General features: G+C 47.4%; 2 protein-coding genes across 3 annotated transcripts in view; one reads left to right on the forward strand and one right to left on the reverse strand.

Annotated features, from left to right (window-relative positions):
• The window catches only part of DCAF4 (DDB1 and CUL4 associated factor 4), a 108,737-nt gene extending 107,939 nt beyond the window's left edge, over positions 1-798 (forward strand). The window contains exon 14 of the mRNA XM_033953248.1: positions 356-798. Coding sequence (XP_033809139.1) covers positions 356-558 — 203 coding nt within the window. The 3' untranslated portion in view covers positions 559-798. The remainder of the gene's footprint in view (positions 1-355) is intronic.
• A 1,229-nt stretch (positions 799-2,027) lies between these two features.
• Positions 2,028-12,713, reverse strand: part of ZFYVE1 (zinc finger FYVE-type containing 1) — a 122,131-nt gene continuing 111,445 nt past the window's right edge. For both annotated transcript variants that reach the window (XM_033952531.1, XM_033952530.1), the window contains exon 11: positions 2,028-4,273. In XM_033952531.1, coding sequence (XP_033808422.1) covers positions 4,041-4,273 — 233 coding nt within the window. In that variant the 3' untranslated portion in view covers positions 2,028-4,040. The remainder of the gene's footprint in view (positions 4,274-12,713) is intronic.

Raw genomic sequence — 12,713 nt, forward strand, 5'->3', positions numbered from 1 at the left:
TTTTTCTCTATTTCTTAAGACTGAGTGTAATAAGGACTGCACAGCCTACTTATATTGTAGCCAAAAGTCAATGTCTCAGTCTCCACCTGCTGGCAGAGGAGCATAATACCATCCGTTTCTGTGCCAGTCTGGAGGGACTAAAAGAAAGAAAATTAACAGGTAAGGACCTAATTTCTCCAACCTGGTCCTGATTTTACATTTACATCAGATGTAACTGAAAAAAAGTAGTAAAAATTGGTAAAATTATTATTCAATAGAAGTGACATGTTATGTACTTCTTTACAAGTAAAAGTGACAAAACTTTTAAAGTATAGTAACCAGTTGTTGTATACTAATTTTTAATTCTCTGTTCCAGTTGGTCAAGACTGCTACACAAGGATTTGGAGTCTTCAAGACAGTAAACTACTCAGGACCATCCCATCTCCATACCCCACTGCAAAAGATTCCATCCCAAATGTGGTATTCTCTTCCCATCTTGGAGGTAGACGAGGAGTTCCTGGGCTATTGATGGCTGTTAAACAGGACCTATTTTATTTCTCTTATAATACAGACACTTAGTGTTAATACTAAAGAAGAGACAATGTGATGTCTGCAGGATGGCGATTGTCGTGTTTTCCGATTTTCATTTTTGCAGAGTTGAACTTTTTGCTTTGAAAATTTTGATGCCTGCTACATTTGCTCAGGTTATACTTGTTCTATGTATTTTTCCTTTTTATATATATATATATTTTTTTTTCCCTTTTGAGCAGAGCTGAAGAAATGTAGAAATACAGTGGTGAGTCACTCATGCAAACTGTAGTTTGATTCCTTTGTCTGTTTATGTATTGCTACTTAGAACTAGTGCATGCTAACCTGGAATAGCATTTGCTTATTCCACACAAGGGGGGGGGATGCAATTCTATAAAAGATATTGTTAGGTGCCAAAAATCTGAGCACTATGGCCTAGATTCACTAAACTTACAGATCCCGTAACGATGGTCACAAAACTTTGCGATTGTTCATGTTCCCGACCCGATTCACTAAACTGCTGGCTGAATCTCCCTCCTGCCATCGGCCTGGCTCCCCGAAAAACAACAACAAAAAAAACCAGCAGGAGGCATGCCCACTCCCTCCTGTACCTTATACTTTAGAAGCAGGAGGGATGCCTCCTGCTCCTCCTGTAAACTGCGGGCCTTAGGCCCCACCCCGATGCAGGGCTTCTGCCAGTTTTTTTTTTAATGGCACAGCTATTTTGTGCATCATATGTTGCACAGGGAGGGGCATAAGGCGCCTTAGGCGCCTCACTTGTTTTGGCCAATCAGTGACTTCCTTAAGCTCCTACCTAAGGAAGTCACTGATTGGCTCGGGCTCCTCCCAAGGGCAGCACCTGAGCCAGTAAGGGCCTTAGGCCCCTCTCCGTGCAACATATGATGCACCAGGGCATGACATAAGGTGCATAAGAGGAGCAGGAGGGGTTCCTCCTGTGGGGTGGGGGGAGGTATTTGCCGGTAAGAGGAAGTGGGCATCCCTCCTGCCTTTTTCTTTGGGGGAGGGGATGTGCGTTTGGGGGGGGGGACTCTTTTTTTCTTTTTTTTTAATTGGCCAAGCCTGTCCTGGAGGACCACCAGCCACTCAGGTTTTCAGGATAGCCTTAATGAATATGCATGAGAGAGATTTGCAAGTAATGGATTGACAGGTATGCAAATCTGTTCCATGCATATTCATCAAGGCTATCCTGAAAACCTGATTGGTCTGGTGGTCCTCCAGGACAGGGTTGGGAACCACTGGTGTAAGCCATCATACAGAGGACCTAAATCTGATCCCAGAACAGAATCAGAAAAAGTGTCACAACAAATGATTCTTAAGCCATTCTTGTTCCACAACATAAGGGCACTTGCTGGGGAAAAAAAAAACCCAAATTGTTTTTTATTCTAACTGGGTGGAACCAACTCCTGGATATATTACTGAACATAGAAACAGTACAACTTTTGGAATAAACCTTCTTGGTCTCCTACAAAGATTCAATTACTTAAATAACCAGTCAGATGGAGATGTAGAAGGGAAGATTTTATACAAGGAATTCCAAGTTATCTTTTTTCCATTAAACATTATATAATAAAGCTACATACAAGTTCACACATTAGTATAATCTACACACTAATAAATAGCACATTTAATCTGTATAAGTCATCAACTATTCAAAAGAAATGAAAACACAAGGTGCTTAATTATCCCATAAATGTAATTTCCTAGTACAGGAAAAATTACTGATTTTTGAGGACAAGTTTGTAGAAGTGGAGAAAGGGCAGGGGGGGAAAGGGTTAAGGAAAGAGGCAGAAAGCAAGAATTTAAGCTAACTGCTACCTTTCTCTGAGACCTAGAGTTGCAAACAACTGTTGCTAAAATTTACTGTATACTCTTCTATGTTCAGCTTGGGGAAGCAGCTGTAACCAACAACCACAAAGTCCAAAAGTAAACATGAAAACTGTGGTATGCAAAGGACACAGGTCACAAAAGAAACTCCGGCATATCTAAGTCCCATGTTCTCTTTCTGAAAGTTAATTTTGTTCTTTAGGCATGGAACAGACTGACTTGCGGTATTTTAGTTACCAAAAAGGGTGGTTTAAGTGTTCTTGGTGAACATTTTTAGGAGAAAACAGAGCTTATTCTAAAGTCCTGTGCCCAGTTCTCCTCATTGAAATGCAGCTCCAAAGTCGGTTTGCCACAATTTCCAGACACAAGAATTTCTTTTCCTCCTTTTTGGCACCAATGTCAAACTCAAGCCAATGTAAAACACAGAAATGTGTAAATACAGCCTAAATGAAAGACTGAAAACAGATTAGTTTGGTGCAAACGTTAATTTACACCAGGACTGATTTGATTAAAACAGGATAAACTAGTGACAGGATCCAAAAGTTTGCAAAATATAAATAAAATATATCCAGTCAAACCTAGCACATCTAGTGCTTGGGTTCTATGAGTGTCATGTTTTTAATACTAACCAAGGGAGTGAAGAGCATCACACTAAGTCAGGAAAACAGTAGAGATACTCATCTGTCCCCTCCTGGATGAGATTAACCCTCTCAAAGCAGCACTTCATTTTTGTTAAATATGTTTTGGCCTGATTGATTTATAATACTACGTGGTAGCACTATACATTTTTGACCCACAAATTATATGTTAGTTCAAAATATGTTACTTAGATTTGTAGTATTAATATTCCACAAAAATGCATTGAGCTGAATTTTGTTGATAAAACATTGCATAGCCCGCAATTAACTTTAAAAAAAAGAGTAAAATTTGTCCAAGATAATAGAGGATTAACGGACTGTCCTATTAATAGGAATTCAAACAAACTCCCAAAAACAGTACTTGTTCCAAGCGGACAAGAAATATGCAATAAAAATAATCAAACCACCCAACCTGATTGCACAATTTGTATTTTTCTCCCACAATGCCTGCAGGAGTACACATTAACATTGTTGGAGGGTTTTCTGGTAAGAATCCATTTGAAATGCAGCTGATGCACTGCATTGTCTAGAGGATTCCCGGGAAAAAAGGGATCAGTCTTAGTTGCAAAGAGCTATTTAAAAATTAATACAAAAATAGCAAAAGGCCTTGAGAAAATCTTTACAAACCCACTGGCAATATAAGGGTTTGGTTTCTCTTATGTTCAGATGTTCTTGGAGCACTCATTCCACACATGATTAAAGCCACTGATAAGAACCAGTCATATCCATAAGACCCAGAACTTGACAAAACAAAAGAAAATTTTTTGGTATGCTGTGTACATTAAAAACTCAATGTACCTAAAAAATAAAAGTTTTTAAAAACTAAACCCTGTGGTCCATAACTACTTTTTCAGGATGGTGTCCTAGTATTTCCAAAGAGCATGAGCATACAATATATGGAAGTCAACCAAGGTAATATGACAAGGCCAAAGCACTCACTGGCTGGAAGAGGCAAGAGGTGAAGGAGAGAGATGCTGTGTTTTTGTTTTGTTTTTTCTAACCCTGAGAACCTAAAGAACTGTGATGGACCAGGCGAGGAAGCTGGGGGTGTTAAAGGTCACTGGGTTTTTTATTGCAGCTAAAGCAGACGCGGACGGGGTGGTCCCACCCACGGGATGGAACTGGTCTCCTATCATGTGAACACTCATCACAGAATCCTTGCCCACAGGCCCGGCAGTGGTGCTTGGAGAGCTTTGTATTGAATTCTTTCTGGCAGTGATAGCAGTGAAGGATTTCATGATCTGGCACCCAGTAGGCTGGTCTGGCTGCATCCTTAACAAGACCTGCAAGGGTTAAGAAGAGAATTCAAATTCCCTGGTGTGGTTGTGTAGCAAGTGTATTCAATCAGTTCCCATGCTAACACATACAAAATGGTTGTTCAAACACCTGTATGCACTGTCCACAGAGATCTCCATAGGTAGAGGCAGCTCACAAAGTGCAAACAGCTGGACAAGATCACATACATCATGTTCACTTTAGCTGGATATACTTATTTACAAACATTTATATAAAATGATCTCTAGTCATAAAGTTATTCAAAAAATACACAGGCTATCAACCAAAAAGTGTATTAAGAACAAACATACTCTTCTGGCTACACAGTATACTGTCTGTATATGAAGTTAAAAATTTACCCTCTGCTGGGCCTTAGGCCCTTATGACTGAAAAGAACCTGCTCCATGTTACAATCAACCCAGGCCATTCAGGCATTTTAGCTAAAGATTTTCCAAGACTGACACTTCACCACTCAGCCTCTCCCCTCCACCATTCACAACAACTATCAGATTATAGTCAAAGCTCATTAAGTTAATGAGTGAGAAATCATAGACCAGCCAGGTTTGGTTAGTTGAAAGAGGACAAAATAAGCTTTTCTTGTTGACTGGTAAGATACAACAACTGAAAAGGCTCTGGTTTACCATAGGCTAAGCATATCTCATACAGAGAAGGTAATCTCAGAAAGAGTTTCATATATTAAATGAGACCAGATCAGGACTGTATCAGTGACCGTGTTTATAGTTAAGGAAAAATACAGTACAGGTAGTTCCCGGGTTACGAGCGGGTTCAGTTTTTTTAAACCGTTCTTAAGTTGAATTTGTTTGCAACTCGAATCCTAGTATTTTTCCCACCTTTTTGAGGCCCCTCTTGTATCCCTTTCCATCCATCCCACTGTTCCCTCTCCACCACCACCACATCCAACATTACTCCCTCTCATCTCTTTCTATTCTAACTGGGTGGAACCAACTCCTGGATATATTACTGAACCTAGAAACAATACAACTTTTGGAATAAACCTCCTTGGTCTCCTGCAAAAATTCAATTATTTAAATAACCAGTCAGATGGAGATGTAGAAGGGAAGATTTTATACAAGGAATTCCAAGTTATCTTTTTTCCATTAAACATTATATGATAAAGCTACATACAAGTTCACATATTAGTATAATCTACATCAGGGGTGTCCAACCTTTTGGCTTCCCTGGGCCGCATTGGCCGAAAAAAATGTTTCTGGGGCTGCGCAAATGCTGCAGCAAGACAGAGGAGGGAGCCGGCAAGACGGTAAACACCTGGGGACAGCAGAGGAAAACACTGCATCCACCCTTGACCGGGGCCGCAAAAAATACTTCACGGGACCGCAGGATGGATACCCCTGATCTACATACTAATAAATAGCACATTTAATCTGTATAAGTCCCCATGCATCTCTACCTCGCTCCTCTCCCACCACCAATAATTCGCTCTCCTTCCCCATGCCCAACAATTCTCCTTTCTATTCTCTCCCCCACCTCAGCATCTTTCCCTCACTCCCCCCCAATCTTCCATCCTATGGCTCATGCTCCCCTCCCTCCCTCCCTCCCTTCTGTGCCCCAAGTTCATGCCCCCTCCCTCCTTCCTTCCATCCTTTGTCTGAAGTTTGTGCTCTCTCCCTCCATTCTGTGCCCCAAGTACGTGTCTCCCTCTGGTGGGTGTTTACCTTCTTCTGGTAGGCTTCCTTCTCCTTCCAGCCACTCCTACGCACGTCCCACGCCTGAGCTGGAAGGCTTCCAGCTCAACCACGGGACGTGCGTAAGAGCCACCCTCTTTATCTCTTCTCCCTTTATATTTCCCTACATAAGCACCATATATTAATTCACCATTTTTGTCCAATGTGTCTTTCATAATTAGTTTGTAAGCTCTTTTGAGCAGGGACCTTATCTTGTGTGTTTGATATAAAGCACTTTGTGTGTCTGGTAGCGCTATAGAAATAATAAATTTAAGTGGTAGTCCCACACAGCAGGTTGTTGTGCAAAATGAGTTCTATAGGATTAGGTGACACTTTGACAAAATGGGTTGGGGACTGGCTTGGTGGTAGACTTCAGAGGGTGGTGGTGAACAGCACCCCCTCCGTAACGACGGCAGTGATCAGCGGAGTGCCACAGGGCTCGGTCTTAGGCCCGATCCTTTTCAATATCTTTATAAGGGACTTGGCTGAGGGGCTTCGCGGTAAAATAACGTTATTCGCCGATGACGCCAAACTATGTAATATAACAAGCAAGAGCACAACGAACAATATGAAACACGACCTACTCCTATTGGAGCAATGGTCAAGGACCTGGCAACTGAGTTTCAATGCCAAGAAATGCAAAGTCATGCACCTTGGTAGTCAAAATCCATGCGAGACTTACACCCTAAATGGCGAGATCCTAGCAAGGACTGTTGCAGAATGGGACTTAGGGGTGATCATCAGTGAAGACATGAAAGCACAGTTACTTACCATAACAGGTGTTATCCAGGGACAGCAGGCAGATATTCTTTACGCATGGGTGACGTCACCGACGGAGCCCCGGTACGGACCTTTTTAACTAGAAAGTTCTAGTTGGCCGCACCGCGCATGCGCGAGTGCCTTCCCGCCCGACGGAGGAGTGCGTGGTCCCCAGTTAAGATAAGCCAGCTAAGAAGCCAACCCGGGGAGGAGGGTGGGACGTAAGAATATCTGCCTGCTGTCCCTGGATAACACCTGTTACGGTAAGTAACTGTGCTTTATCCCAGGACAAGCAGGCAGCATATTCTTTACGCATGGGTGACCTCCAAGCTAACAGAGAGGGAGGAGGGATGGTTGGCCATTAGGAGAATAAATTTTGTAACACAGATTGGCCGAAGTGACCATCCCGTCTGGAGAAGGCATCCAGACAGTAGTGAGTAGTGAACGTGTGAACTGAGGACCAAGTGGCAGCCTTGCAGATTTCCTCGATGGGCGTGGAACGGAGGAAAGCCACAGAAGCAGCCATAGCTCGGACCCTGTGGGCCGTGACAGCACCTTCCAGTGAGAGACCGGCCCGAGCATAACAGAACGCAATACAGGCAGCAAGCCAGTTGGAAAGTGTCCGTTTAGAGACAGGACGACCCAGACGGTTAGGATCGAAGGTCAGAAAGAGCTGAGGGGACGAGCGGTGAGCCCTGGTACGATCAAGGTAGTATGCAAGGGCACGCTTACAATCCAGCGTGTGCAACGCCTGTTCCCCAGGATGAGAATGGGGTTTAGGGAAAAAGACAGGCAACACAATGGACTGGTTGAGGTGAAAAGCCGAGACCACCTTGAGAAGGAATTTAGGATGGGTACGCAGAACCACCTTATCATGGTGAAAAACAGTGAACGGTGGATCGGCGACCAGTGCATGCATTTCACTAACCCTCCTGGCAGAGGTGATGGCAATGAGGAAAAGCACCTTCCATGTTAGAAGTTTGAGCGAAGTTGTGGCAAGAGGCTCAAAAGGGGGTTTCATGAGGGCTGATAAAACCACATTCAGGTCCCAGACGACAGGAGGAGGCTTCAGAGGTGGTTTGACATTGAAGAGGCCTCTCATGAACCGGGAAACCAGTGGATGAGCCGTGAGAGGTTTTCCGAGGATAGGCTCATGAAACGCAGTGATGGCACTGAGGTGGACTCTGATTGAGGTAGACTTGAGGCCAGCCTCGGACAGAGAGAGCAAATAGTCCAGTACAGTTTCCACCGCTAATGAGGTGGGATCGTGATGATGCAGGAGATACCAAGAGGAGAACCTGGTCCACTTCTGATGGTAACATTGGAGGGTGGCTGGTTTCCTGGAGGTTTCCAAAATGCGACGGACAGGCTGAGACAGATTCTCTGGAGAGGTCAGCCCGAGAGAAACCAAGCTGTCAGGTGGAGCGAAGACAGATTGGGGTGCAGTAGAGATTGACGTTGCTGTGTAAGTAGAGTAGGAAACACAGGAAGAGGAATGGGCTCCCTGGAGCTGAGCTGAAGCAGGAGGGAGAACCAGTGTTGGCGAGGCCACCGAGGAGCGATGAGAATCATGGTGGCCCTGTCCCTGCGGAGTTTGGATAATGTCCGCAACATCAGAGGTAGTGGAGGAAAGGCATAGAGGAACCGATCTGTCCAGTCGAGCAGGAATGCATCTGGGGTCAGACGATGAGGAGAGAAGAGTCTGGAACAGAACTGGGGCAGCTGATGGTTGTGAGGCGCTGCAAAGAGGTCCACCTGCGGAGTGCCCCAGCGAGCAAAGATGGAGTGGAGTGTTGAAGGGTCCAGCGTCCACTCGTGAGGTTGAAGGATGCGGCTGAGATTGTCGGCCAGGGAGTTCTGTTCGCCCTGGATATAGACGGCCTTGAGGAAGAGATTGCGGGCCGTGGCCCAGATCCAGATGCGTAGAGCCTCCAGACAAAGGAGGCGAGATCCGGTGCCGCCTTGCTTGTTTATGTAGTACATGGCGACTTGATTGTCTGTGCACAGGAGAAGGACCTGAGGGCAGAGAAGATGCTGGAAGACCTTGAGGGCGTAGAACATGGCTCTGAGTTCCAGGAAATTGATGTGATGTTGACGCTCCTGTGGGGTCCAGAGTCCCTGGGTGCGTAGATCTCCTAGGTGAGCTCCCCACGCATAGGGGGAGGCATCCGTGGTGATGATCATGGAGTGAGGGGGTAGATGAAAGAGCAGACCCCTGGAAAGATTTGAGGAGTTCAACCACCATTGAAGAGATCGCTGAAGAGACGATGTCACAGAGATGGGATGAGAAAGAAGATCCGTGGTCTGTGACCATTGGTTGGCGAGAGTCCATTGAGGTGTTCTGAGGTGGAGACGTGCCAGAGGAAGTACATGTACTGTCGAGGCCATGTGACCCAGAAGGACCATCATCTGTCGGGCAGGAATGGAGTGATGCAGGAGCACCTGACGACAGAGGTGGAGTAGGGTCCGCTGACGATCGGAGGGGAGAAATGCCCTCATTAGTGTGGTGTCGAGAACTGCTCCAATGAACTGAAGTCGCTGTGTAGGAAGCAGATGCGACTTGGGGTAGTTGATCTCGAACCCCAGGAGATGGAGGAGAGAGATGGTGTGATGAGTGGCTTGTAGCACAAGCGTCGATGTAGGAGCTTTCACCAACCAATCGTCCAAGTAGGGGAACACCTGGAGGTTGTGAGACCTGAGGAAGGCCGCCACCACAATAAGGCACTTGGTGAACACCCTGGGCGATGAAGCGAGGCCAAAAGGTAGCACTTTGTACTGATAGTGACGGTGCTGTATCTGAAACCGTAGGTAGCGACGTGAAGTCGGATTGATTGGGATGTGAGTGTAGGCCTCTTTGAGGTCCAGGGAACATAGCCAGTCGTGTTGAGAGAGAAGAGGGTACAGCGTGGCAAGGGAGAGCATTCTGAACTTCTCCTTGACCAGACACTTGTTGAGGTCCCTGAGATCGAGGATGGGACGAAGGTCTCCTGTCTTCTTGGGAACCAGTAAGTAGCGGGAGTAGAATCCCTGACCCCTTTGGGCCGGAGGCACCTCTTCGATGGCATTGAGAAGAAGGAGGGATTGGACCTCCCTCAGGAGGAGGGGGGTTTGGGAGGAGAGAGAAGCAGACTCTACGGGAGGATTGTCTGGTGGAAGAGTCTGGAAGTTGAGAGAGTAGCCGTGGCGGATGATGTTGAGGACCCATTGGTCTGATGTGATGACCTCCCAACGGCTGAGGAAGATTTGGAGACGTCCCCCGATTGGTTGAGGAAGAGGCAACGAGGGAGGAAGACTGGCTATGCCCTGGAGAGAGGAGTCAAAAGGGCTGAGAGGGTTTCGAAGTAGGGAGAGGCTTAGCAGGCTGAGTAGATTGAGAACGAGCCTGAGTGTGTTGATGTTGCGGACGGGGCCGCCGAGGTTGTTGTGAAGGCGGAGGTCTGGCAGAGGGGTCTGGCAGAGAACCTGCGCTGGTACGACTCAACTAGGAGAGACTCATGGGGAAGCTGAGGTTTGTCAAAACCTGGGATCGGGATGACCCTATAAAGGCTATCCAGCTTACGGGGGGCCCCAGGAACGGTGAGTGGGTTCTCCCAGTTCTTATAAAAAGTTTCCCGCAGTATGTCATGTACGGGTAACTTGAGAAACTCCTTGGGAGGCTGTTCAAAATCCAAGGCCTCCAAAAAGGCCTGGGATTTTTTGGAATCAGACTCGAGAGGGATGGAGAGAGCCGCTGACATCTCCTTGAGGAATCTGGAGAAGGAGGATTGCTCCGGCTTAGAAGTGGTATTGGGCGCTGAGGGCTCCTCGTCCGATGATGATGCGTCCTCCTCGGTACCGGGAGGGGAGTCTTCCCATAAGTCCGGGTCCCTGACATCAGTGTGTGCATGTCGAGATATCGGGGTGGAAGGCTCAGTATGGTGGGTCTTGGATAGAGACTTGCCAGAGCGCACCGAGACATTACCGGGAGAGGAAGATCGGTGCTGGTCTCGGTCCCGGGAAGAACGGTGCCGGTCTCGGTCCGGGGGGGACCGGTGCCCAGCCTGGTACCGAGGAGGATCGGCATCAGCGTGGGTATGACGCACGGGATGGGCACGAAAGTGCTCAGCCGAGAGGATCGGCATGGAAGAGCTAAGCGGTACCGATGGAGTGGATACCGGTTGGGCGGTGTAAGGCTCGGGCCGGTCTGGTACCGAAAGGAGCGGTGCCAAGATGGTCGGTAACAGGTGCTGGAGTTGTTGCTGCAGCTGTTCCTGTAATTTATCTTGGAGGATGGTCGCGATGCGGTCATCCAGGGGTTGCACCGGAACCGCTTTTTTTCTGCTTCGGTTCCTTAGGTGCCGCTCCACGCCCCGGCGATGAGGAGGCCGATGATGAGGCACTCACCGAGATCGGGGCGGAGCGTTTCCGGGGTCGGCGTGAAGCCGGTAGGGCCGGTGTCGCCACTGTGGCCGGAGGGCGCTCCAGGGAAGTGGAAGGCTTCTTAGCCGGCTTACCTGGCGCCAGCGGCGCCGATGAAGAATCGGGCATCGTCGAAGTGGTGGGTGCCGATTTTGGCGGTACCGTAGTCGATGCAATCGGCTCCATCGCAGATGCGGTGCCGAAGAGGATGTTCTGCTGGATTTGTCGATTCTTCAGAGTACGTTTTTTAAGAGTGGCACAGCGGGCGCAGGAGTCCCCCCGATGCTCAGGACCCAAACACTGTAGGCACCAATTGTGTGGGTCAGTGAGGGAGATCGGGCGTGCACACCACTGGCACTTCTTAAAACCCGGCTGCGGGGGCATGAATGGAAACACGGCCTCCGCAAAATCAAACCCGGAGGCCTGTATGGTGACAACAGGCCCCGCCGGGGCTGGAACGAAAACAAAGTAAAAAAAAAATCAAATTTTTTTTTTTTTTTTTTGAAAAATAAAATAAGAGAAAAACCCGAAGGGCAAGGGAGAAAAATAGAGAGAAAAAACGCGAGCGGGAAGGCAAAAAGGTGGATTCAACGGTTGTTGAGAATACACGCGTCTTCTTCGCTCCGCGGAAATGAAGAAACTGGGGACCACGCACTCCTCCGTCGGGCGGGAAGGCACTCGCGCATGCGCGGTGCGGCCAACTAGAACTTTCTAGTTAAAAAGGTCCGTACCGGGGCTCCGTCGGTGACGTCACCCATGCGTAAAGAATATGCTGCCTGCTTGTCCTGGGATAAGACTGCCAATCAAGTGGAGCGGGCTTCATCTAAGGCTAGGCAGATCATAGGATGTATACGTAGGAGTTTCGTCAGCCTGAAGTCATTATGCCGTTGTATAGATCCATGGTGAGGCCCCATCTGGAATATTGCGTGCAATTCTGGAGGCCTCATTACCGCAAGGATGTACTGAGGTTTGAGTCAGTCCAGCGGATGGTCTCGGGACTCAAGGATCTCCCGTACGAGGAACAGCTGGATAAATTGCGGCTATACTCACTCGAGGAATGCAGAGAGAGGGGAGATATGATCGAGACGTTCAAGTACCTCACGGGCCGTATCAAGGTAGAAGAGGATATCTTCTTTTTCAAAGGTCCGACGGCGACAAGAGGACATCCATGGAAAATCAGGGGGGGAAATTGCACGGTGACACCAGGAAATATTTTTTCACCGAAGGAGTGGTTGATTGCTGGAATAAACTTCCACTTCAAGTGATCGAGGCAAGCAGAGTGCCTGATTTTAAGAAGAAATGGGATCGTCACGTGGGATCTCTGCACAGAGTTAAATAGGGGAGGGTCATTGGGGTGAGCAGACTAGATGGGCCGCGGCCCTTATCTGCCGTCTTTTTCTATGTTTCTACTTGGGGCTCAGAATGGAGGGAGGGACAAAGAGGAATGTGTTGGAACTTGGGAGGGAGAGAGAGGGGCACAGTGGGACACCGAAGGTAGAACAGGACCCCCCTTCGAAAGTACGAGTCTGGCATAAGTCAGATGTTCATAAAGTGGGGACTGCCTGTAGTTATGTCCTATCAAATGCAC

The sequence above is a fragment of the Geotrypetes seraphini genome, chromosome 7 (genome assembly GCF_902459505.1).
Source record: "Geotrypetes seraphini chromosome 7, aGeoSer1.1, whole genome shotgun sequence".
NCBI lineage: Eukaryota > Metazoa > Chordata > Amphibia > Gymnophiona > Dermophiidae > Geotrypetes > Geotrypetes seraphini.